Source organism: Amblyomma maculatum, chromosome 10, assembly GCF_055883805.1.
Source record: "Amblyomma maculatum isolate TAMU_Amacu chromosome 10, ASM5588380v1, whole genome shotgun sequence".
In the NCBI taxonomy this organism is placed as follows: Eukaryota; Metazoa; Arthropoda; class Arachnida; order Ixodida; family Ixodidae; genus Amblyomma; species Amblyomma maculatum.
In genome coordinates, this window is record NC_139353.1 from 86,894,753 (window position 1) to 86,918,594 (window position 23,842).

The 23,842-nt window shown below is 46.4% G+C and overlaps 1 protein-coding gene across 1 annotated transcript; it reads left to right on the top strand.

Moving 5' to 3' along the window:
- The first annotated feature begins 14,738 nt into the window (after positions 1–14,738).
- Positions 14,739–23,252, top strand: LOC146176947 (uncharacterized). The gene is made up of 4 exons (XM_084581428.1): positions 14,739–14,759; positions 15,951–16,009; positions 22,634–22,729; positions 23,027–23,252. Exons 1-4 carry the CDS (start codon positions 14,739–14,741, stop codon positions 23,250–23,252), a joined length of 402 nt encoding a protein of 133 aa, XP_084437554.1.
- Positions 23,253–23,842: the final 590 nt, after the last annotated feature.

Below are 23,842 nucleotides of genomic sequence, written 5' to 3' on the forward strand. Positions count from 1 at the left end.
GCTTCTTGCGCGCTCGCTACCCGTGACTGTGGATTCGATTCACTGCAAAGTTCTGCAGCTCGCATGTGAAGCCGGACTGCATCGAGGAGAGTTCAGCGCACCGAAGTCATGGTTGCGCCGTTTCATGAGGTGCAAAGGATTTTCCCTCCACCAGCGCACATGGCCATGATGGACCATACAGCAAATGCCTGCATGAGCCCCTTGCAAACAGGCAATGAATAAGCAGAGGTAATTTGCTTTTTGATAGGTTTTTGTTGTAAAGCTTTCACCTGACGTCATTCGGCAGGTTCCCGGCCCATATTTGCGGCATTTGCCAACTAATGATAAATTTAAGGGATAGGTAATGCAAATAGAACTTCACGGAAAAAGCATTCTAAACATCCGTACATAACAGCAAGTTCACATATGACATAGCAGAGAAAGAAACCCATAACGAAGTGAAGAAACAACATAATGTAAATGTGAGTGCTGAGATTGCAAGATATTTTAATACTGAGGCAGCTTAGTTATACATGCCAGTATGGAACACAAATACAATGGGATTTTCTATACTCTCTTATACTGACAGTTATAAAGAAGACAAAGTGCAGCATGTTTGCTCGACAACATCTCTTAGATTTCTTTTCACAGTAAAATAGTAGTACAAGACCTGGGGTCTTTTTATGAATATGATGCTAAAACTGTTTTCAGCCATAAGCAGGTTCAGCATTTTGACTGACTAGAATACAAACCAACACTGCAACTCATCAGCCAAATATTTATATATATATATTTTATGTATATATTTTTAACAGATTCATGTGCTTTCAAGAAGCTGAATTCCATTCTGAAGAACTCACGGTTTTTGAAGGACATTCGACAACTGTCTGCCAAAGCCGAAACATCTTCCCTTGAATCTTTTCACAACTTGGTCATCAGGTTTCCTCCGAAATCAATTGCATGCTCGAATGGTGGGATGTAAGTGAGGTAAGTTGAATGAAAGAGAAGACTAAGACATTATTTTTCACTCTAGTGTGACTATGCAGTTCAACTTGTCTGCATGTCATGTGCAAACAATTCCTTGCATGAAGCTTTTATTGTATGTACATAATATTGTCATAAAAGAAACAGAGGCCAGAGGAAATAAAACATAGTGCAAGAAAAAAACAAGTTCGTCTATGAAAGCTTGTGCTTCATTTCCTTTTGATTCTTCAACTTGCTAAGCAGTCCATTGGAACTTGCAGCTAAGCAGATCGCTTCTAGTTAATGCTATGGAGGAATAGCCCTGGAGAGCTGAAAAATTGCTCTGTGACCAATTTCAAGCCCCTCAAAACAGTCTTTATCATGGTGTTGTGCTGAGGTCTGAAGAAACAGAAAACGAGTTAGTGTTTTTTGTAGTGTGAGGAGGGAGTAGCTATGTTACTAGATTCAATGCGTGCCTTTTTTTATGGAAGTTGGGCTTGACTTCAGTCTCCTTAGTGCAGTGCCTGATCTGGAGCTCTCATGTTATCAGGCCAGGCAATGCAAGACCCTACAATTGCGATTCACAAGAGTCGACCCTCACATCTGCAAAAAAAACGTGCCCACCACGTAAACTGAATCCCAGCTTCTGCATAAAGTGGTGTAGGCATTGGGTGCCTACACCACACGTTTCATTGCACCTTAAAGAGTGGTGAACGTGCCTTCGTGCCGTACACTGGCTTACCTTGATGCGCTTTCATGTCAAGCAAGCCTTGGTGGATGCATAATGGAGTTTCATTTCTGCTCATAATGTAGCAGATCCCGCAGGGGGCACCTGTTAAAGCAGGTGTTTGCGTGTACTGTGCGACACCACGGACCCCAGCACCCACGCTTAGCCGTGCGTGGCATCGCCGTGTCTGGGGAAAAGGGGATCCTGGTGGTTGAGCCGATGCCGAGTGTTTGGACCTTTATGGCCCCTCGGCGGAGGCAACACACCACTTTGGCCCACGCTTCCCATAGACGGTACCCCCGGGCTGACCCACCCGGGGGAAATCGGCAGTCACCTTTTCCTGTCCTCCACTTCATCTTTCACTTTCCTATCTCTTTTCTCAACACTGTCCTGTCTCCTCCTTTCTTGTTTTTCATTTTTTCTTGGCGGCGAGGGTTAACCTTGTGTGGAGTAGCTACCCTGAGTTGCCCATATTTGGTTATAGTAGCTGTGTACTGCTGGCGTGGGTAGGACTTCTCTCAAGTTCCTGTCCCGTCCCCTCGTTGGGCTCCATGGTGGGTGGCAGGCACAACTACCGAAAACACAAACCCTTTCATGGATTCTTTCTCCCAAACAAATGAGCGCCCTCCAAACAAACGAGGGCGGAGCGATGCTACAAGCCATTTCTTTGTGAAAACAAAAGAGACTTTCCCAAAGTTCCATGTCACACATAGCGAGGAGCTAGAAAAACCCGCTCGAAAAATCTCCCCTTTCATAGTGTCAAAGTGTCTCACTAAAGACCTCGGCCCTGGATACAAAGTATCAAAACTTGCAAATGGTGACCTCTTGCTAGAAGTACAAACCAAGTGTCAGTCCTCCAACCTGAAAAACATTGTGTTGCTTGGAAACATCCCCGTCGTCATCACCCCCCACCGATCCTTGAACATTGTAAAAGGAGTAATATCTGAGATAGACTTCATTGCTCTCACTGAAGATGAAATGGCAGAAGGACTAGCAAACCAAAACGTCATCGCGGTTCACAGAATAAAAATCCGAAAGGATAACAAGGAGATCCCTACAAAACATCTGGTTCTGACTTTCAATAGCTGCACCCTCCCAGAGTCAATTGAAGTCGGATACATCAAAATAAACGTCCGACCGTACATCCCAAATCCGAGGAGATTCTTCAACTGCCAGAAATACAGCCATGGTTCGCAAAGTTGCCGTGGCCGCAGAGCTTGTGCGACCACTACTCTGATAACTGCACCGCAGACCCACGCTGTGCAAACTGTGAGGGGGATCACCCCGCATACTCTCGATCCTGCTAAAAATGGAAAGAAGAAAAGCAGATCATAACACTAAAAACAACAAAGAACATTATATACAAAGAGGCACGTACCCAGTACAACAAAACCAAGAACACATTTCAGTTCACAGCGAAACCAAATCTCGCCGATGTGGTGCGACAGGGCGGGGCACCTACCCAGGGCGGGCCACCTACCCAGACCTCAAACGAGGCTGAGGTAGTGCAATCCCCTGCCCTGGTGGAAGCAGCTCCCGCACCTCCACCACCCCCAAAACAGGCTACGCGTCCCTCAGGATTGGCGGGCCACAAGACCCCCGCCCACGAGGCAAGGTCTAAAAACAAGGAACACGTGCCTCTGGCACGTTCGTTCAGCACCTCAGACGAGGTAATGGACATAGGCCAGGACAGCTCTTTGCCGTCTTCGTCACAGAGACGGCGGAGCTCCTTGGAATTAACCAAAACAGACAAGGCCGGAATCACGGGCCCTGGAAAAAACCTAACTTAATTTTCAAGCTTTCAACAAAATAAGATGGCATTCCTAGTACAGTGGAACTGTAGAGGACTTCTAAAGAATATTAATGACATAAAAGACATTCTAGATACAGTCTCGCCAGTTGCACTGTGCGTACAGGAAACAAATTTAGGTTGCACGCACTCGAATATACTGAAAAAATATCAAGTCTTCCGCCGAGATCGACAGCAAGCAAGCAGGCTTTCGGGTGGTGCGGCCATCATATTGCAAAGTGGAGTTCCAGCTCAAGAACTGAAATTAAACACTCCCTTAGAAGCTATAACAGCCACAATAATTGCCTTTAAAACTCTTACTGTGTGTTCTGTCTGTCTTGAACCAAATCTTAAAATAACACTCCATGATCTAGAAAACCTTTTTTGCCAACTACCAGAGCCCTACCTAGTAGTAGGAGATTTTAATGCACACTCTCCTTTGAGGGGAAGTGAAAAAAGTGATACACGTGGACAGCTTATCGAGGATTTTATTCTTAGTTCAGACATTTGCTTATTGAACTCCTGTAAGCCCACATACTGTTCACCAAGGCCAGGAAAAATGAGTTTTTTAGATTTGGCTTTTAGTTCGCCTTCCCTTTTTAATGATTTTAAATGGGATGTTCTGAACAATCCGTATAGTAGCGACCACCTGCCAGCAATAATCAGCTTATCATACTCACCATCAGTCATGCCGACCAAACCGAAACGGTGGAAACTTCACTTAGCAGATTGGGAGCTTTTTAAAGTAGAGGCGAATCTAGGAGCACTTTTCTCAGATGCCCTTAGTGTCGACAAACTAAATGAGTTGTTCACGACTTGCATTATCACTGCCGCTCACCTCACCATTCCACAGTCCTTAGGTGTGGTGCGACAAAAACACAAGACGTGGTGGTCTCGGGAATGTAAGGAGGCCAAAAAGCGGCAAAATAAAGCATGGGGTGTTTTCCGAAGGTACCCTACACACGAAAATCTTACAGCTTTTAAAAAGGCCAAAGCTAAAGCTCGATACATTCGTCGCAACTCTGAAAAAGAATCCTGGCAGAAGTATGTCACGTCAATAAATAGCTCAATGACGTCTAAGAAAATGTGGGAACAAGTTCGTAAACTCAGTGGAAACTTTTCCCCGTTTACAATTCCCATCCTTACTGCCCCTGGTGTTCAGACTAGCATAGAAGAACAGGCCAATATACTAGGCGAACATTTCACACACAATTCAAGTTCGTCACACTACACAGAAATTCTTAAAATACAAAAACATAGCTGAGAAACAAAAACTCCCAACAAGTGGTGGCAGAAATGAATCATATAATAGTTTTATTACACTCCAAGAAGTAAAGAACGTCCTTGCTGCTGGAAAGCAGACTGCGCCTGGCCCTGACGAAATTCATTACGAAATGCTGGCTCATTTATCCGAATCCTCTGTAGAGGCACTTGTGAAATTCTTTAACAAAATTTGGACTCTGGGTAAACTCCCAGAGGCTTGGAAACAAGCCGTTATTGTTCCGTTTCTGAAACCAGGAAAGCCGCCGACTTCAGCAGGCAGTTACAGACCCATAGCTCTGACCAGCTGTTTAGCAAAATGTTTTGAAAGTGTTTTAAACATCAGACTAACTTTCATCTTAGAATCTCGTAGTAAACTTCTTAATGTTCATCAGTGTGGTTTTAAAAAAGGGTGCGCAACGACCGACCACTTAGTGCGTCTTGAAAATACTGTCAGGGAAGCATTCATACATAAACAAAATTGCCTGGCCGTTTTCTTTGACATGGAAAAGGCATACGACACGACTTGGAGGTTTGGGATCCTACGCGATATAGCAGATTTGGGCATCCGAGGCCGGATGCTTAATGTTCTGAAGGACTTTCTATCAGGTCGCTCATTCCAAGTACGTCTCGGTACCACCTTTTCGAGGAACTTTATTCAAGAGAATGGGGTACCTCAGGGGTGCATTTTAAGTACAACTTTGTTTATTGTAAAAATGAATTGTATTAGCAAGGTAATCCCAAAATCCATTATGTTCTCGCTGTATGTCGACGACCTTCAAATAGCCTGCACATCCTCAAACATATCAATTTGTGAAAGACAAGTACAATTAACACTAAATAAACTAGACTCATGGGCTTTTAAAAAGGGTTCAAATTTTCCCCACAGAAAACAGTGGCAGTAATGTTCTCGCTGAAACGAGGTATACAGATCAATCCCAAGCTACACCTAAATGGGATTGAGTTGCCAGTAAAGAGCGAACATAAATTTTTGGGTGTAACGTTCGACAGAAAACTAACATTCCTGCCTCACATAAACATCCTAAAGAGGAAAGCCATAAAATCTCTAAACATACTGAAGGTTCTCTCTCGGAAACACTGGGGGTCTGATAGGGCGTGTCTTCTACATATATATCGATCTGTTGTGCGGTCTAGCTTGGACTACGGGTCCATAGTCTACGGGTCAGCTAGACCATCATATCTAAGGAAATTGGACCCGGTACATAACCTAGGTTTACGCCTTTCTTGTGGCGCTTACAGAACATCCCCTGTTGATAGTCTGTATGCAGAGACGAACGAGCCTCCGCTCTCTCCGCCTCTGCTATCCAATAGTCTCAACATGCCACTCACGAGTAATTTTCACAAATAAACCACCAGCAACGAGGCCACTGATAATGCGTTTCGAAGACATTTGCAGTGAGCTAGAAATTCTGGACACCTTGCCCGACACTGCACCAAAAAACAGCCCCCTACCCCCATGGTACAAACTTCCAAATGTCTGTGATCTCACACTAACACACTTCAACAAAAGCCAAACTCCTAAAGAGCATATAATACAAGAATTTCGCATAATAAAAGAAAAGTACAGTAATTATACAGAGTTTTATACAGATGGATCAAAAACTTCTACTTATGTTGGCTGTGCCGTAGTTGAAGAGAACTGGGAACAAATAATTAGGCTTCCTTAGTGCACATCAATCTTTACAGCTGAATCTTATGCTATCCTGACAGCTGTAGAAAAAATAGTGAATGAAGACATTGGGAAAAGTGTCATCTACACCGATTCGTTGAGTGTATTGATGGCTCCTAAAGAGCATATAATACAAGAATTTCGCACAATGAAAGAAAAGTACAGTAATTATACAGAGTTTTATACAGATGGATCAAAAACTTCTACTTATGTTGGCTGTGCCGTAGTTGAAGAGAACTGGGAACAAATAATTAGGCTTCCTCAGTGCACATCAATCTTTACAGCTGAATCTTATGCTATCCTGACAGCTGTAGAAAAAATAGTGAATGAAGACATTGGGAAAAGTGTCATCTACACCGATTCGTTGAGTTATTGATGGCTTTAAATCACACAAATGCTGCCATGCCTCTAATCGGTGAAATAATACATAATGTAAAAATGATCACGACACAAGGGCATAACATAGTGTTCTGTTGGGTCCCTGGTCACGTAGGCATTGACGGCAATAAAAGAGCAGACAAATGTGCTGCACTTGCCCACAACAAATTGATTCAGATAGTAAACATACCACATAGTGATTGCTTGAAATTAATAAAACATAAACAGATGAGTAAATGGCAGTCCAGATGGAACAACCAAGAAAATAATAAGTTGCGTCTCATAAAGCCTGTACTAGGAGAATGGAAATCGAGCACACATCAACGTTTTATGGAAGTGATAGTATGCCGTCTTCGTATTGGACATACACATCTTACACATAACTTTCTGCTAATGAAACATAACAAACCGACCTGTGAAGAATGCGACGAGATACTCACTGTAAACCACATTCTAATTACATACTCAAAACTTGAGGCACTACGTAGAAAACATTTTACTATATTTTACAATCATACCATCCCATTTCATCCCACCTTGCTTCTAGGAGAAAGAGCACTTGTAAACCAAGCATCTGTTCTCAGTTTCCTAGAAGAAGGAAACTTTTTAAATAAACTATAGATTTAACATTAACCTTGCTCTTGGCGCATGATAGCCTTAGCTGCTTATGCGCCATAAAACCCAACACAACACAACACATATACTATCGTACATAGGACATAAGGGACAAGCATCCAGCCTATGAGGGTTTATTGCTGTTATGACAATGAGCCGAAATGGTAAGACAATGAGCCAAAACGTTTATCCAGTAGACAATTTCTTGACCATGCCACCTAATGTCTAGAATTGTGAGTGCAAGAGTGTTCAGAGCACCATAAATGCATTTCGGCACAATGCTTCTTTTGAATGATTTCAAATGGGTAGACATTACGGTGAAATTTCCTTTGCAAAATGGGGCTCCATTAGCACCTCTCAATGAGACTGCAAGTATAGGCGGTGGCAGCAGAATAAAAAATGGAGAACGAAGAGAAAAATCTGCGTAATACCTTCTCCCTTCAGAAGATTCCAATAGCAAGCCTATGGTGTGTCCTGTCATCTCCTTTTTTTTGCACTAGCCACAATATCTGATTCCAATAACCAACTAGCCCAATAAGAAACATTGGCTGAGCTTCTAGGCAGGTAATAGAACCAGGCTACAATGGATTACTCGCAGGTGAAAATGTTCACATAATTGCTTGTGATAAGAAACAAATATGCTGGTTGTTTGCCTCGAGCTTCAAGCCCTTTTACATTAATAGGGTGACATGGAAACAAAAATGCATATCAATGCTGAAGCGCACTTATCTCCTTGGAGATTATGTCGACGCCTTGCTACAGAGCTCTGTGGCACAATGTAAGGATTATATCTACAGAGAAAGCTTTGACAGGCATGAGAGCCTACCATCTAACCACATGTCGAGCAGTTCTGAGAGACCGACAAAAAAAGACCATCAACGAGCCCCAGTCGCTTCAAAGGCCCCCAAAGCTGAGTGTAATTCTTGCATTCCACCAAGGCAGAGGGAAGCAAAGCACCAGTCCAAAACCTAGTAAATCCCTTGTCTGTACCTGGCACCTTGTCTGTGTCTGGAGAAGGTAATGGCAACCCACTCCAGTATTTCCTGCCAAGAAAACCCTATGGCCAGTCACAATACCATTATCAATATGGCGCCGGAAGATGAGCCCCCCAGGTTGGAAGGCGTCCCACATGTTACTGGGGATGAACAAAGGGCGATTCCTACTAGCTCCAGGACGAATGAAGCGGCTGGGCTAAAGCCAAAAGGACGCTCAGTTGTGGATGTGTCGGGAAGCGACCGGAAAGTCCGATGTTGCAAGGAGATATATCACATAGCAACATGGAATGTAAGATCTATGACGCAAGGTAAACTGGATATCGTCAAGTGAGAAATGGACAGATTGAACATTGATATCTTGGGTATCAGCGAGCTCAAGTGGACTGGAATGGGAGAATTTAACTCCGGCGACCATTATGTCTTTTATTGTGGGCACGAATCCAAGAGAAGGAATGGGGTCGCTCTCATAGTAAACAGAAGAATGGGCAAAGCAGTGCTAGGGTACAACCCCAAAAACGACCGAATGATTTCACTTCGGATCCAAGGTCACCCTTTCAACATAACAGTTATCCAAGTCTATGCACCGACCACTGCTGCTGAAGAAGCTGACGTTGAGAGATTTTATGCGGACCTACAATGCCTTTTAGACCGCACCCCATCATCAGACGTCGTTTTTCTCATAGGAGACTGGAATGCTAAGGTCGGGAGTGAAGAAATATCCGGAATTACAGGCAAGTTCGGTCATGGTGAGCCAAATGAAGCTGGGCAGAGGCTAGTAGAGTTCTGTCAAGAAAACAACCTGACCATAGCGAATACTCATTTTCAACAGCACAAGAGGCGCCTGTACACGTGGATTTCACCGGACGGTCTGTACAGGAATCAGATCGATTATATTATTTGCCGGCAGAGATGGAGAAGCGCTATACAAGCAGTAAAAACAAGGCCTGGGGCCGATTGTGGCACCGATCATCAGCTTCTTGTTGCCAAAATTAAGCTTCGATTGAGGAAAACGCAGAAAACTAGAAGGCCTTTCAGGTATGATCTGGATCAGATTCCATTAGAATATGCTGTGGAAGTGAGGAATCGATTTCAAGAATTAGATCTAGAAGACAAAGAGCCCGAAGAGATGTGGACTGATGTTCGTGATATAATACAAGAAGTTGCTACTAAGGTAGTTCCAAAGCAAAAGAAATGCAAAAAAGCAAACTGGTTATCTGAAGAGGCTTTGCAAATAGCTGAGGAAAGGAGGATGGCAAAAGGTATGGGGGAAAGAGAAAGATACAAGGTTCTCAATGCGGATTTTCAGAAAATAGCAAGGAGAGATAAGAATGCCTTCCTGAACATACAGTGTCAAGCAGTTGAGGACAACAGCCAATTAAGGAACACAAGAGCTCTGTATAAGACAATCAAGGATATCAAAGGAATCTTCTGTGCTAAGCTAGGCGTGATAAAGGACAAACGAGGCAAGGACCTCACTGAAGCCTCAGAGATAAAGAAGAGGTGGCAGGAATACACAGAAGAACTGTACAAGAAGGACCCGGATGTGCAAACCCAACATAGGACGGTTGTGATTACTGATGTCGAGCCGGGCATCCTGAAGAGTGAAGTTGAATGGGCCTTAGCCAGCCTTGCTAGCGGAATTGATGGTATTCCAGCTGAGTTGCTTCAAAACCTCAACCACGACGCTGTTAACACACTGCATACATTATGTCAAAAGATTTGGACAACCCTGCAATGGCCACAGGATTGGAGAAGGTCAGTTTACATCCCCATTCCAAAGAAAGGCAGTGCCAAAGATTGTTCCAACTACCACACGATTGCGCTTATTTCGCATGCTAGCAAGGTGATGTTAAAAATCCTGCAAGGTAGGCTGCAGCAGTATGTGGATCGGGAGCTTCCGGACGTGCAAGCTGGGTTTCGCAAGGGCAGAGGAACTAGAGACCAAATTGCCAACCTTCGCTGGATCATGGAAAAAGCAAGAGAGTTCCAGAAACCCATTTACTTCTGCTTTATTGATTATGCGAAAGCGTTTGACTGCGTAGATCACAGCAGATTGTGGCAAGCTCTCCAAGAGATGGGAGTTCCCATTCACCTCATCTGTCTCCTCAGGAACCTTTATGAAGGGCAAGAGGCCACAGTCAGAACTGGGCATGGTCTTACTGATTGGTTTCCGATTGAGAAAGGGGTGAGGCAAGGCTGCATACTGTCGCCCTGCCTATTTAACCTATATGCAGAGTGCATCATGAGGAAGGCCGGTCTGGACGAGTCATCAGCTGGAGTGAAGATTGCTGGAAAACGTATCAACAACCTTAGATATGCGGATGATACCACTTTAATGGCAGAAAGTGAAGTGGAACTCAAGAGACTACTGATGCGCGTACAAGAAGAGAGTGAAGTTTGGGCTTAAACTGAACATTAAAAAGACGAAGATCATGGCGTCTTGCCCTATCAAGTCCTGGAGCATCAATGGACAAGAAGTGGAAGCTGTGACGGATTTTCTGTTCTTGGGCGCCAAGATTACCTCGGAAGGAGACTGCAGCCATGAAATTAGGAGACGCCTGCTTCTGGGAAAGAGAGCAATGGTTAGCCTTGACCGCCTAGTAAAGAGCAGAGACATTAGTCTGCCAACCAAGATCCGTATAACCCGTGCTATGGTCTTTCCAGTTGTGATGTATGGATGCGAGAGTTGGACTGTGAAAAAGGCTGACCGCCGAAGAATTGACGCGTTTGAATTGTGGTGCTGGCGAAGACTCTTAAGAGTTCCTTGGACTGCCAGAAGATCAAATCAGTCGATATTGTCGACCATAAACCCTGACTGCTCATTGGAGGGTCAAATTCTAAAGTGAAAGCTCAGCTACTTTGGTCATCTGATGAGAAGAGAGGAGTCGCTGGAGAAAGATTTGATGTTGGGAAAGGTTGAGGGTCGCCGGAGAAGGGGTAGGCAGCGAACGCGGTGGTTAGATGGCATTCTCGAGGCATTGCAGATGAAGCTATGTGATGTTAAGAAGATAGTGAGAGACCGGAAAGCGTGGCGTGACATGGTCCATAGGGTCACGAAGAGTCGGACACGACTGAACGCCTGAACTGAACTGAACTGTACCTGGCAGTTTTTCCTGCTGAAGGGTGTTTGACACACAATTTCAATTTTATAGCAACCCACTACCGCAGTACATGACTGAGTTGAGAAAAACTCGCACAAGATTCACGGGATCCAGTGAACCTTATAGTGACATTTTTGCAATGTGCGAGTTGGCCATATTCACGAAGAAAAGATTAGGAGCCAAAGTATAAGGGAAAAGAAAAAATTGCAGAAACAGCAACATCTGCAGAAAAAGGATCCAAACTTAACCAAGCTGGCCACTTTTTCATAGGCGTATGAGGCAAGCCACAAGCAAGAATCAGAAATGGGAGTCACCATAAGGCAAGACATTTTCTGACATTGAGAACGTCACAGGAGGAAACTGCTGCCTTTAGTCCACCACAATGTGGTACCGAAAAAAAAGTCCTTGAAATGCTCTTGGCGCTGTGCCGAAAATGCTTTGCAAGACAATGCTGATGACATAAACGTAGTGCTTTTGATGGAACATGGCACAGAAATTCATAGTTATGTCAACATGGTACAACTGATGCAGCTATTCAGACCTTGAGCATGCAAAAGTAAAGGAGACAAGTATAGCAAAGGCAAACAGCGAAGACAGAAATATAAGAGATCAAACAGGTTTCAAAGATAAACAATACTACATATGTACAGCATGGTCCACTGTTGGAGGGAACATGATACTGCGTTGGTGCCATATTTTACAAAGCAATCCAATGGGAGCCAGCAACAAACGATCATACAAAGTGATTGTGCAGTAATCATGGCCAACTGCTCTTTCCACCCATGCACTTGATGCCGTCCATTCTTGCCGCGGCAGCACTTCGCAGTGTTTAGGCCATGCGATCTCATGTTCCCTTTAGCAGTGGACCGCACAGTACACCCGCATACCTGACAACCCAACCTGTTTTAAGTGAACCCAGAATCAAAGGGCTAGCAAAGGTGGCCGCCATACAGTGACATTAATACTTCAATAAATCTTCGAACAGCTAGAGTTTTAGATGAGGTATTGTACCCTAAAGGATACGTGATGAAAGTCACTGCAATGCTACGGCTGCTGATAGTGATTCCATAGATGGTTCACAGTGTGCTTTTGTGCTGGCAAAAGATACCATTAGGGAGGTGTTCTGTTAGTATAATTAAACATTTTCTCGTAAACTGAAATTACCTTAAGCAAAATTGGGGCAACATTAGCGAAACCCTCAGATAGGTCTATATCTGTACCTTTTATACAAAGGTAGGAAGAGTTTGCAGGCATGCAGCTATACTACAAGCGATCAAGGCTGAAGTAATAAAAAGGGGACAGCATTGAGAACAAAACTGATGGCTGCACCACTGCAAAGCTGAAAAGTGACACCAAAACTGCAAACAGGGATTATGAAAGGAAGCCAGGAATGAAAATGAACACCAGACAAAAAAGGGGATGCAAAAACCTCTCCGTGGGTGACCACGTGCTCGTCTAACAAAGCAAACAGACTGAGCTATCGGAAGTATTCAGGCTTCAGCTTCTAGAAATTACAGAGGGAAGGCAACAGCATTACAACACTACTGCCAGCAGTGATAATGATAAAGGGGGTCCTGGTAAGCTGGATTGAATTATACCAAAACATGTATGACATCACAAAGCCTCTGGGGTCAACAGTGGCCTGCCTCTAAAGGCAATCTTGTCCAGGAAGCAAGTGGACTGTCGGCAGATTGAGTAGAAAACGTTCAAAGAGAGACTGCTACACAGCCCCGTGTAACAGGAGTGACAGAACAGGATGCACTGGTTATCTCAGGACCAAGCACCTAAGGGACGAAAGGTCCCTGGCATTGAAAGCAGCCAACCAGCCATTTAGCATGGGCCTCAAAAGATGAAGTGAAGGCGAAAATACCTGAACGGCCTCAAGTCGTGCACCACTACAGCACCCAGCAGATGCAGAAATAGTTGGCAGTTGAGGAACGGAGAGATAGGGTGCGACAGCCAGAAGACGCAGCTAGTACATGGGCGGCAGTCAAGGTAGCAGCAAAAATAAATCTTTTTGAAAGCCTGCAGTTATGTGCCTACACTGAGAGTGCAGCTACAAAGTTCCAGCTGCTCCCACTCAGACCCACTGCTGTGGTTCAATATTAGAGTGCTTGGCTACTGAGCTGGAGTGCCCAGTAACTTTCTCAGTGACATCAAAGAATAAGGTAATCTTTACTTGGTATTGATCAATGGAAACAGTATGGTAAAAAAACATACCACTGAAATGTTGCTCTTTTACTACTTTCTATTTATCTTCATGATTACATAACTGCTTTCCATTGATAAACAACAAATAAAATTCCCCTATGTTTCAGTTGTGTCAATAACTCTTGGTCCCCTTCGTATGTATCTCAAACGAGCCCCTCATTTCCCCTGCATTTATTATACGAAATCACAAGAGTTATGTACACCAAGTGTAGCTGCACCAGACTACAAATAAACTGAAATTTTCCAGTCACGCATAACAAGTAAAAAATAAACACTAGCTTGGCCCGTTTCCAGACTAAATTTCTTACTCATAGAGAATGTTGGCTTTGGGACGATCCATCACAGAAGTAGTTAAGTGGTTTATCAAATCCCGGAGTTCATAGGCAAAAGATGTTGTGCTCCTGAACTGCCTTGGTAACTACGGTGAAGAGAGACAAAAGTATAAGTAGACAAAAGTTTGCAGATTGAGCCAACGTTTTGACAAGTGGACTTTTCTTCGTCTGGGCGCAGACAAGTCCACTTGTCAAAACGTTGGCTCGACCTGCGAACTGAGGCGTACCCCATTTACCCTTGTTCAGTGCTCCTTCATACCGTGCAAACCATTTTCTTCCTCTCGTTCTACCTCTATTCTGAGAGTGTCACACAATGCATTGTGGCACTTTAAGAAATTAAATTCTTGTACAGTTATGCTAAAAAAAAAAACAGTGAAGATCGGTTTATGAAGAAAATCTGAATTTCTCGTTCTTGGGGCATCATAAAAATAAAAGGCACCGCTGTATGCTGGGCGCCGAGCACATGTGACAAAATCTAGGTGCTAACACAGAAAACTGATAAACACCTAGAATTAAAGAGGAGCGTGCCTGAAGTCTACATAGCTGGCAGACGGGAACTGGCGTCTAATGCGTGCAACGACGCATGCTGGCAGCACCACTCAGTTTCCTCTTCCGAATTTTCCCCACAGATCCACTGAATAAACAGCCAGTAGGCGAGGTAGCGGTCCTGTCTGAAATAACAAGTGTTACATCCAGACATGAATGCACGCTTCTGTCGCGTGATGCTTCTGAGCTACTACCAGTTCAAATCGTCCTCCTCAATTTCTACGCCATCGATACACTCCATGTATGCAGAATGTAGCACCTGTGGATTGCAGCACATACTGAGCAATGTGGCATTGGCTGTTATACAGCAGTCTGTCTGCTCTTGTATGGCCTCTGGCACGCCACGACAGCACTCGCTCTTCCTGCGTTGGCATCTCCTCGCAGCAGCCACAACTGCACCTGCGTATGTACAATAAAAGAAGGCTATGGGTTGTGTCTGCTCTGTCCAATCTTTTACCTCGCAAATTTACAGATATTAAATGATCGTTCAAGATGACAGTTGCAAGACCTGCTATCAGCCTTGGCCCACGAAATAAAAAATTACGGTGGAGAATATAAGCTGCGTTCGATTCAGCCGTGGTTCTCTGCACTGCTGGAGCCGGTTCACGGTGCGCTGCACCAAAGCGCGCAATTCAGAGCGCCCCCTGCACCACCGTCCGCAATTTATTTTGGTGCCGTCGTGGTGCCGCTTTAGTGCAAGGAACCACGGCACCCTCAGAGTCGAAGGTGCGGGAAAGTGGTGCACGTGTGTGACGACGCAAGCAGACGACGAAATGTTTGTTAACATCAATTGCAAACTGCTGGAAGTTTTCCCCATGGTCGACGGAACCTCCGGCGTAATTCTGCGCCAAAACGGGGGAAAAATTTACTCTACAGCAAGTAATTTTTGTTTTACTGCATCAGCGAAGCCTAGTTGTGACAGGGTGCCCATGTGCATGCGTGAGATCACATGAACTTTTTTTCTTTCTTTTTTGTTTTTCAGACGGCGTAACAACTGTCTGTGTGAGACCAGACAGTGAGGAGGGCGATTCGCACCCTGCGATAAGTACGCAAGCAAACTCTGCAGGTTCGCAGCTTTCTAGCCCGTCCAGCCCTACAGCAGAGACAGCGCAAGGCAGCGAAGAGCCTTTGTGGAGCCGCTGGAGGGCTTTTTTCTAATCTGAACGTACAAAGAGCTGAACCAACGAGGCGGGTTTAGGTACGATAGAATAACGCTTGTTTTCTTTCGTAAGTGTGTTTTCTTTCGTAGGTTCAGGAAAGAGCTGTGGGAGCGTTTGAAGGAGGCCCTCAACAAAGAATCTGGCTGCCAGCTGACTGTTCTGCAAATACAGAATAAATGGAAGTCGCTTAAGCGAGGATACTAGAGAGCGAAGGGCAGCAACGAGAATTCTGGGCGGGGGTCTGCGAAGTGCGAGTTCGAAGAGTAAGTTCGTTTTTTCTTTTTTACCTCATTCACGCTCTTCAGAAATGCAAAATAAGCACTAGCCTGAAAGAGAGCTACTATCAACGTTTTCCTGGTTCTTTCTTTTTCAGTTTGGCTGTACTCGTTTTGAGGCTGCATTCTGCTATCGCAAACTATTTTAAACATGCATATTTGGCGTGTTGTAGCGTAGCTCTGAAGAAATTGAGAATTCTAATGTTTAAACTTAACTGGGGACATTCTTGCTTTCTTCATTTAGTCTGAAGAATGGGGCATACGCAGCAGTTATTTTTTCTTATTTGATATTGACCTTTCAGAAACCCTAAATTTGTCACATATCACTTTTCTCGTTCATACCTTATCATAGATTTAGGTACCGTCACTGTGTCTAGCTCTGTTTACTCAAGCATTATTAAGCCAATTTACATTGAAGGCTCTGCCTTCTAGTATACGGGTCCACGAGTGATGGTCTCGCCCGACGAGTGAAAACCAAGTCTTTCTTAAAAACACCGGTTTATTCCGGATCAACAGAGAAGAATAAAATAGAAAATAAACAGCATTGGTCAAAACTGCGCTGGAAACATGCCGTCGAAGTGCGCGACAATGGACTATGTAGAATAAAACGGAACATGGGTCAGGGCTTCACCGCGACAACACAAAACACACTGCGGCGCGGATAGGACGAGCAATGCGCTGATTACGGTACAAAAGCATTGCTACTCGCGTGGCAGCACTCACGCTAACACTCCTAAGGCTTTCTTGTAGGCGCCGCTTTCGTCTTCGCCTCGCAGGACTCCGCTCCGTCGTCCGTGTACATCCCGCTGGCTTGGGACGCTGCCACGCCGCCCTTCTCTGGCCGGCCGCCCGGCGAAAAAGCCCCGAGCCATGCTTCCGATGCGCTTATCTACCCTCTGTCTCGCACCGATAACAGAAAAAAGCGCGTGCGGTTTGAAACGCTAAAAGGGGCTGTGGGGGCCCACACTCCCCCCCCCTCTCAAGATGGGACACCTCCCGATGTGTAAAAACAAAAATAACGCGGGATAAGGACGGGACTGGTACTGCTGCTGGCGGGGCGCATGCTTGGAGGTATCCGCCGAGCGTGGGTACCCGTAGTGCCTGGTAGGTCAAGTGGTACTATGTGGCTAGTGGACGGCCGTGGTAAGCTCTGAGATCGGCCATGTTGACTGGTCCGGCTTCTGGCGAATAAAGTAAGAAAGCCGAGACACGCACTTTGTTATCGTGTAAGGGCCAGTCCATCGTGGTGCGAGAGAAGCAGCAAACCCTTTTGCTGCATCACTTAGTGGGTGCGTGCGGCGAAGGACTTTGTCGCCGACTGTGAACTCCAAAGGTCGCCTTCCCTTGTTGTACTGGTTACAGTGTTCCAGGTGGGCAAGGTCCAAGTTTTCCCTTGCCTCCTTCACAGTCTCGGCCAAGCGGCTGGAAAGATCATGCGCAAATTTAGAATGGCTAAGACCCGGTAAATCAGAGCCATTCAGAGCATGCTCAATAGGGAACCTGAGCTTGCTACCAAGGAGAATGGCCGCTGGCGTAAAACCTGTTGACCGGTTTACCGTGGTTCTTGTGGCGAAGGCCATCTCCCGGATACGAGCGTCCCAGTCCTTGTGCCGCTCCATGAATGCCACCATCAGTCTTGAGATTTCGATTCACTCGCTCTGTAATGTTTGCTTGAGGATGGTAGGGCGTAGTCTTTTTGTGCTGCACGCCAAGAACTTTGCAAGTGGCAGTGACTATCCTACCGGTGAAATACGTGGCATTATCAGTGATAAGCTGAGCTGGGAAACCAAAGTGAGTGAATGTTTCTAGTAGCTTATCCCAAATTATTTTCGAGTCTAGCCTACTCAGGGGATACAATTCTACCCATTTCGAGAAATGATCAGTGATTACTAGCAAGTAGCGATTCCCTTTCACTGATCTGGGATAGGGACCCATTATGTCGCAAGCTACAATTTCCCATGGGTATCGGCTCTCTACAGATTGCATGAGGCCCGGTGGTTTCCCTCCCCTCGGCTTCGCGGTCTGGCAGGTATGACAAGTGCGGACGAATGTCAGGACATCCCTTCTGTGTCCTGCTGTGACAAAGCATCGCTGTGACCTGCGAGGCGTGTATCGTGGAAGTACTCTAGAAAATGCTTACGTAGGCCCTTAGGAACGACGACATGAAATGCGGACTCACCACTCTCGGTGTCCGCAGCAGGTATATACCGCAGGATCAAGCCATCTTCTGCTTCCACGTAGCTGTCGTAGCTTCCATTAAGCACCCGGCTCCCTGCAGGGTTGGCGCTGTTCAGGCTTTGGCGTATCTGGTTGCACTGGTCGTCTGAGAGCTGAGCGTCAAGGAGCTGTTGACGGGACACCAGTGTGCCCCAGGTGTCGGCAGGAGCTCTCACAGCATGGACCGCGGGTGCTCGCTCTCCCTCACCAGGAAGTGGAGCTCGTGACAGGGCATCGGCCACTTTGTTGAAAGTGCCTCTTCTGTATTCTACCCTGTAATTATACTTTTGGAGAGCGAGTGACCAGCGGACTAGACGGCCAGCTGGATTTTGCAACCTTGAAAGCCACAATAGGGCCTGGTGGTCGGTCTGAATAGTGAATTCTGCGCCATCTAAATACATGTCAAATTTCTTGAGGGCAAACACAATCGCGAGACACTCTTTCTCTGTCACAGTATAGTTCCTCTCTGGTGCCGTCAGTGTATGACTAGCAAATGCCAATGGGCAAAGCTTTCCTTGATGTTCTTGAAGCAATACCGCCCCAATTTCGTACTCACTTGCATCTGTTTGTACTGTGAATGGCCGGTTAAGGTCTGGAAGCCGCAGGCGTGCAGTATCCGCGATGGCTGCAGACAGTGAACGGAATGATCCCTGCTCGGCTTCTGTCCATGACCAGCGGGCACCCTTCCGGAGGAGCTGATGCAGGGGTCGCGCCAGGTCAGTGCAGTTCGGGATGAAGTGGCGGTAGAATCCCACCATGCCCAAGAAACGCTGGAGGCTCTTTATGTTGGTTGGTGGGAGGAGCTGCAGAATGGCTTGAAGCTTCTCTTCATCCGGGCGAACTGTGCCCTGTTCCACAATGAACCCAAGAAGGTTGATTGTGCTTGTCACCAACTGAACCTTGCCGGGGTTAATGGTGATGCCCGCCTTCTGCATTCGTTGAAGGACATTCGTTAGATGAAGGAGGTGCTCTTCTAAGCTTTCCGAGAACACTACTACGTCATCCATGTAGGCCATAGCGTAGTTAAATTTAGCGTCTCCGAGCACAATATCCATTACCCGTTGAAAAGTAGCAGGTGAATTGCACAACCCGAAAGGCAACCGCACAAATTCGAACAGTCCCCGGTGGCAAGTGAAAGTAGTTTTCTCAATGTCGCAGCGGTCAGTCGGGATTTGGAGAAATCTCCTACTGCAGTCAAGAGGTGTAAAAAATTTTGCTGACCCAAGTGAGTACATGACAGAGTTGACAGACTGGAAAGGGTAAGAGTCTCGCGCTGTCACAGCATTCAGACGTCGATAATCGACACACAACCGTGCTGTTCCGTCCTTCTTAGGCGCGAGAACAACAGGAAACGCCCAGGGGCTTTTTGATGGTCTCACCGCACTGGTAGCCACCATTTCGTCGAGGGCCCCATCCAGCAGCGCTCGCTTGTGGACACTCAAGGGCCTTGGATTGAATCTGATAGGACGAGCATCACCGGTGTCGATCCTGTGGGTTAGTATGTTGGCCTTCCCCGGAGCCTCCGTGAACATTGCTGCAAAGGGCCTGAGCATTGTCTCGATTCTGCCTTTTTCCACTGGTGACCCTGTGAAGGAATTCACAACCGTTAGAATACCACTTCCTGTGATATTGGCCGAATGGCCGTTCGTGGCAAGCAACTGTGACTGTGGCTCAGCAGCCTTGGTCTTGAACTCAAATGCTTCTGTACCGGTGCCGTACCGGTAGGTTCCCTTACTGAGATCCATCACGATTCCTGCCTTCACTATGAAGTTACGGCCTAGTATGACTGGCCAGGATAGCCCGGGAAGGTGTAAGAAATGCCGTCTAATCTTTCGACCATTTATAGTAACTGTTAGGTGGGCTGCTGAGGTTGCGGGTACTATGTGAGTCGACGCCATACGAAGGTTAGTGTTTACACTCCGCAACCGGACATGTTTTGTCTCACAGGAATTCTTCACCTGATCGCCGAAGACTGACACCGTAGACCCTGTGTCTAAAAGGGCTGGAAGTTCCAGTCCGGCCATTTTGACCAAGACCAGCGGGGTCTTGTCTGGTTGGCTTTCCTCAAAAGAAGTTCACGGGACTGCACTCACCGAGTGTTTGTACGGTTTCTCGGGGTCTACCTCATGCATAGCAGGTGATGATGATGGCACCTGCATCGAAGGCCCCTGGGTCCGTTCAGGCCGGAAAGGTAGCGACTGGATCAGCTCTCCCGGTGGTTGGCCACGTCTGTGCAGCCCGGCCGCTGGATGGTGTGATGACCAAAACACCCTCCCCTGCATTGTCCTGAATCTGCGAGTCATAGGACAAGTTGTGCCCGGAGGCGACACCCACGTTGCACCCGTAGGTGACGTCAACGTTGCACCCGGTGGTGACACCCACACTGCACCCGTAGGTGACGTCAATGTTGCACCCGGTGGTGACACCCACGCTGCATCCGTAGGTGACGTCAATGTTGCACCCGGTGGTGACACCCATGCTGCACCCGTAGGTGACGTCCACGCTGCGCCCATTGGTAAATAGTAGCCGGCAGCCGCTGCAGATCTCCGGGATTTGCGCGCTCTGACGTGGGGTGTCCCAACTGCTGCCACACAAGGGGTACCAGCGCCTGCGTATGGCAAGACACAGGGCCTTGTCTGACCTGTCACCCCATGAAATCGGCTCGTCACCTCAGTAGACACATCAGGGCTTGTGACTCCGTGCAGGTCACCAGCCCCCGTACGGCAGCCTGGCGTCTCCAGGCTGCGTGCTGCCGATGATCCAGGCCACGCACAGGACGGCTCAAGGCAAGTCTCTGCAGGGGGAGGTGGTTTGTACTGAAGCTCTGCGAGGAAAGATGCCTCGATGCGGGATGCTTCTCTAGCCATGTCATCGAAGTCTGCGAACTGGCAACGCCAAAGATATGGCTGGTACCTTGGATGGCACCGATGTGCATGAGCCACCTTCTCTGGTCCCAGAAATGCAGGATCTGCCCGCTCATGCAGCTCTTGAAAACTGCGCAAAAACTCTAGCAAACTCTCGTTTTCGCCTTGCGTCCTGGTGCAAAGCTCGTCTTTCATACAGATGTCATAGTCAGGCGGCAAAAACTCTTCTCGAAAATGGTCTATAAAATCCTGCTTTGTTGGGAACGGCCGCTGTCTACGCCTCCAGGTTGCTGCGGAACCTACCAAAGCTACGGGAAGCACACGCGTGACCAGAGCACTGTCCGAAATTGCCATTGCCATCTGATAATCGAGTTCATAAAGAAAATCGCAAACAGATTTCTTGTCGACGTATCCTTCAAACCTTGGCACGGCCAAATTCAGCCGCAGCTGGTTATCACAATACAAAGGAGTGGGCGTTAACGAAACTGCCTCGCTTCCTACCATTTCTCTGAAATGTGCCTTTGATTCAAGTAGCTCGAACAGGAGGCCAAGAATGCCGCTACAAATGTCCGACGGTTCGCTTTTCCTGTCTTCTGATTGTTCATGCCCGGAACCCGCCTGTGTGGGAGGCCGAACTGTCTCCGTTAAGTGGGCGCTTGCACCCGGCAAGTCCGACATCGCTACGCACGAAACTGCAAGAACCTTAAATTGCTACACTCGCGGGGCAAGCCAAAGCTCGAGCAGAAATCACGTTGGGCGCCAAATGAAGGCTCCGCCTTCTAGTATACAGGTCCGCGAGCGATGGTCTCGCCCGACGAGTGAAAACCAAGTCTTTCTTAAAAACACCGGTTTATTCCGGATCAACAGAAAAGTATAAAATAGAAAATAAACAGCATTGGTCAAAACTGCGCTGGAAACATGCCGTCAAAGTGCGCGACAATGTACTATGCAGAACAAAACGGAACATGGGTCAGGGCTTCACCGCAACAACACAAAACAGAGTAATAGGGCCAAAGCGTTGATTACGGTACAAAAGCATTGCTACTCGCGTGGCAGCACTCACGCTAACACTCCTAAGGCTTTCTTGTAGGCGCCGCTTCCGTCTTCGCCTCGCAGGACTCCGCTCCGTCGTCCGTGTACATCCCGCCGGCTTGGGACGCTGCCACGCCGCCCTTCTCTGGCCGGCCGCCCAGCGAAAAAGCCCCGAGCCATGCTTCCCACGCGCTTATCTACCCTCTGTCTCGCGACGATAACATGCTGCCCCCGCTCCGCCGGGCAGCTTGCTCATGTGTACTCGCGCTGCCCGGGCGGACACCAACACAAACAGAAAAAAGCGCGCGCGGTTTGAAACGCTAAAAGGGGCTGTGGGGCCCCAGAACATAAAGGAGATGCTGTTTCATTTTGTATATTTTCATAGGTGTTCTGAGTTGCACAACTTCAGAAGAAACACAATACATAAATTAGCATAATTGGCAGCTTCATGTCATCAAGTGCTGGTGTTTTACAAATGTGGTGTATGTTTTATATTTAGGGACCTTGCAGAAGTGCTTGAGAAAGAGCACCATGTCTCCCCAACAGTGCTATATGCCCCTGGGCAAAGGATTGCTCAAGAAGACTGCGAAGAGCCGTGAGTTGTATTTTGTGACCACAATAGTCGTGAACGTGGTATTGCCAGATGTCTTGTGGTAGGCAGTAGCGCAAAAGCACTATTTTCAAATGGCTGTGGCCTAATCTTTAACATAGATATGCTCAGAACTGAAAAATACAATTATATGTCCTATGGTGTAAAGTTAATTGAAAATGTTCCACTATTTTGAAATATGCAAGTCGCATAGTTCGTCATGTGTGTTGCATTTGTGAGCTGTAATGGACATTAATATGTACCAAAAATCATGGGTTGAGTATTGCGAAATTTTTTTTCCAGACCACAAGAAAACGAGCCGCCGGAAACCGAGGCGCTGCCTCCGTCTGCAGCTGAGAGCCAAGCAGGCCGCAAAAAAAAAAGTGAAAAGACACCAGTAGGCACACTGCTGGAAAAGCTCGATGAGCTTGATAGAAAGAGGGCTGCCCGACATGAGCGGAAGATGGAACTCCTAGAAAGATTTGTAGCCGCGTATGAGTCTAGGAATAAAACTGATTCTACCCGTTGAACTTTGCATTACCCACTGTGCATGCGGAATAATGACAGCCAGTGTAAATGGCTGACGGGGACCACAGTCCGGAGTAGCAGTGTGACAGGTATGCAAAATGTGTACAGCATCATTTGGCACTTTTATTTTGCGTCTTGGCTGGGAGCATATAAATGTGGAAAAAAGATACAAATGGTTCTACAACATGAACAAGAGTTGGTTTTGAGCATGGAATAAAAAAAACAGCAGCACTTCAATCTATATTACAAAAAGCATCGAAAATACACTGCAAATACAGAATATGAGAACACACAATATTTGTTCTCTAACTGAAATGTGGATTACTGAACTTAACAGAATGCTAATGCATTGTAGAAAAGAAACTATCACAATACAGAAATATAACTGATTATATGCTACATATACTGCAAGAAAAGAACTTGTCAGATACTGTTTGAACAATAATAGAGTGGAACTTTGAGCTAGTTCGTCACACATCTCGGAAGAAGGCAGCAGAGCAGGAAACAAAACAGAAGAAGCGCACACAAACACAAGGACAATGCTGCTTGTGTTTGTGTGTGCTTCTGTTTTGTTTCGTGCTCTACAGCCTT

Excerpts from the sequence above, each read along its gene's own strand:
- LOC146176947 (XM_084581428.1), top strand. The coding sequence starts at position 14,739 with ATGAATGCACGCTTCTGTCGC. Across the intron at positions 14,760-15,950 it reads TGAATGCACGCTTCTGTCGC|AGAGCGAAGGGCAGCAACGA; the intron begins GTGATGCTTCTG and ends CGAGGATACTAG. Across the intron at positions 22,730-23,026 it reads CAAGAAGACTGCGAAGAGCC|ACCACAAGAAAACGAGCCGC; the intron begins GTGAGTTGTATT and ends TTTTTTTTCCAG.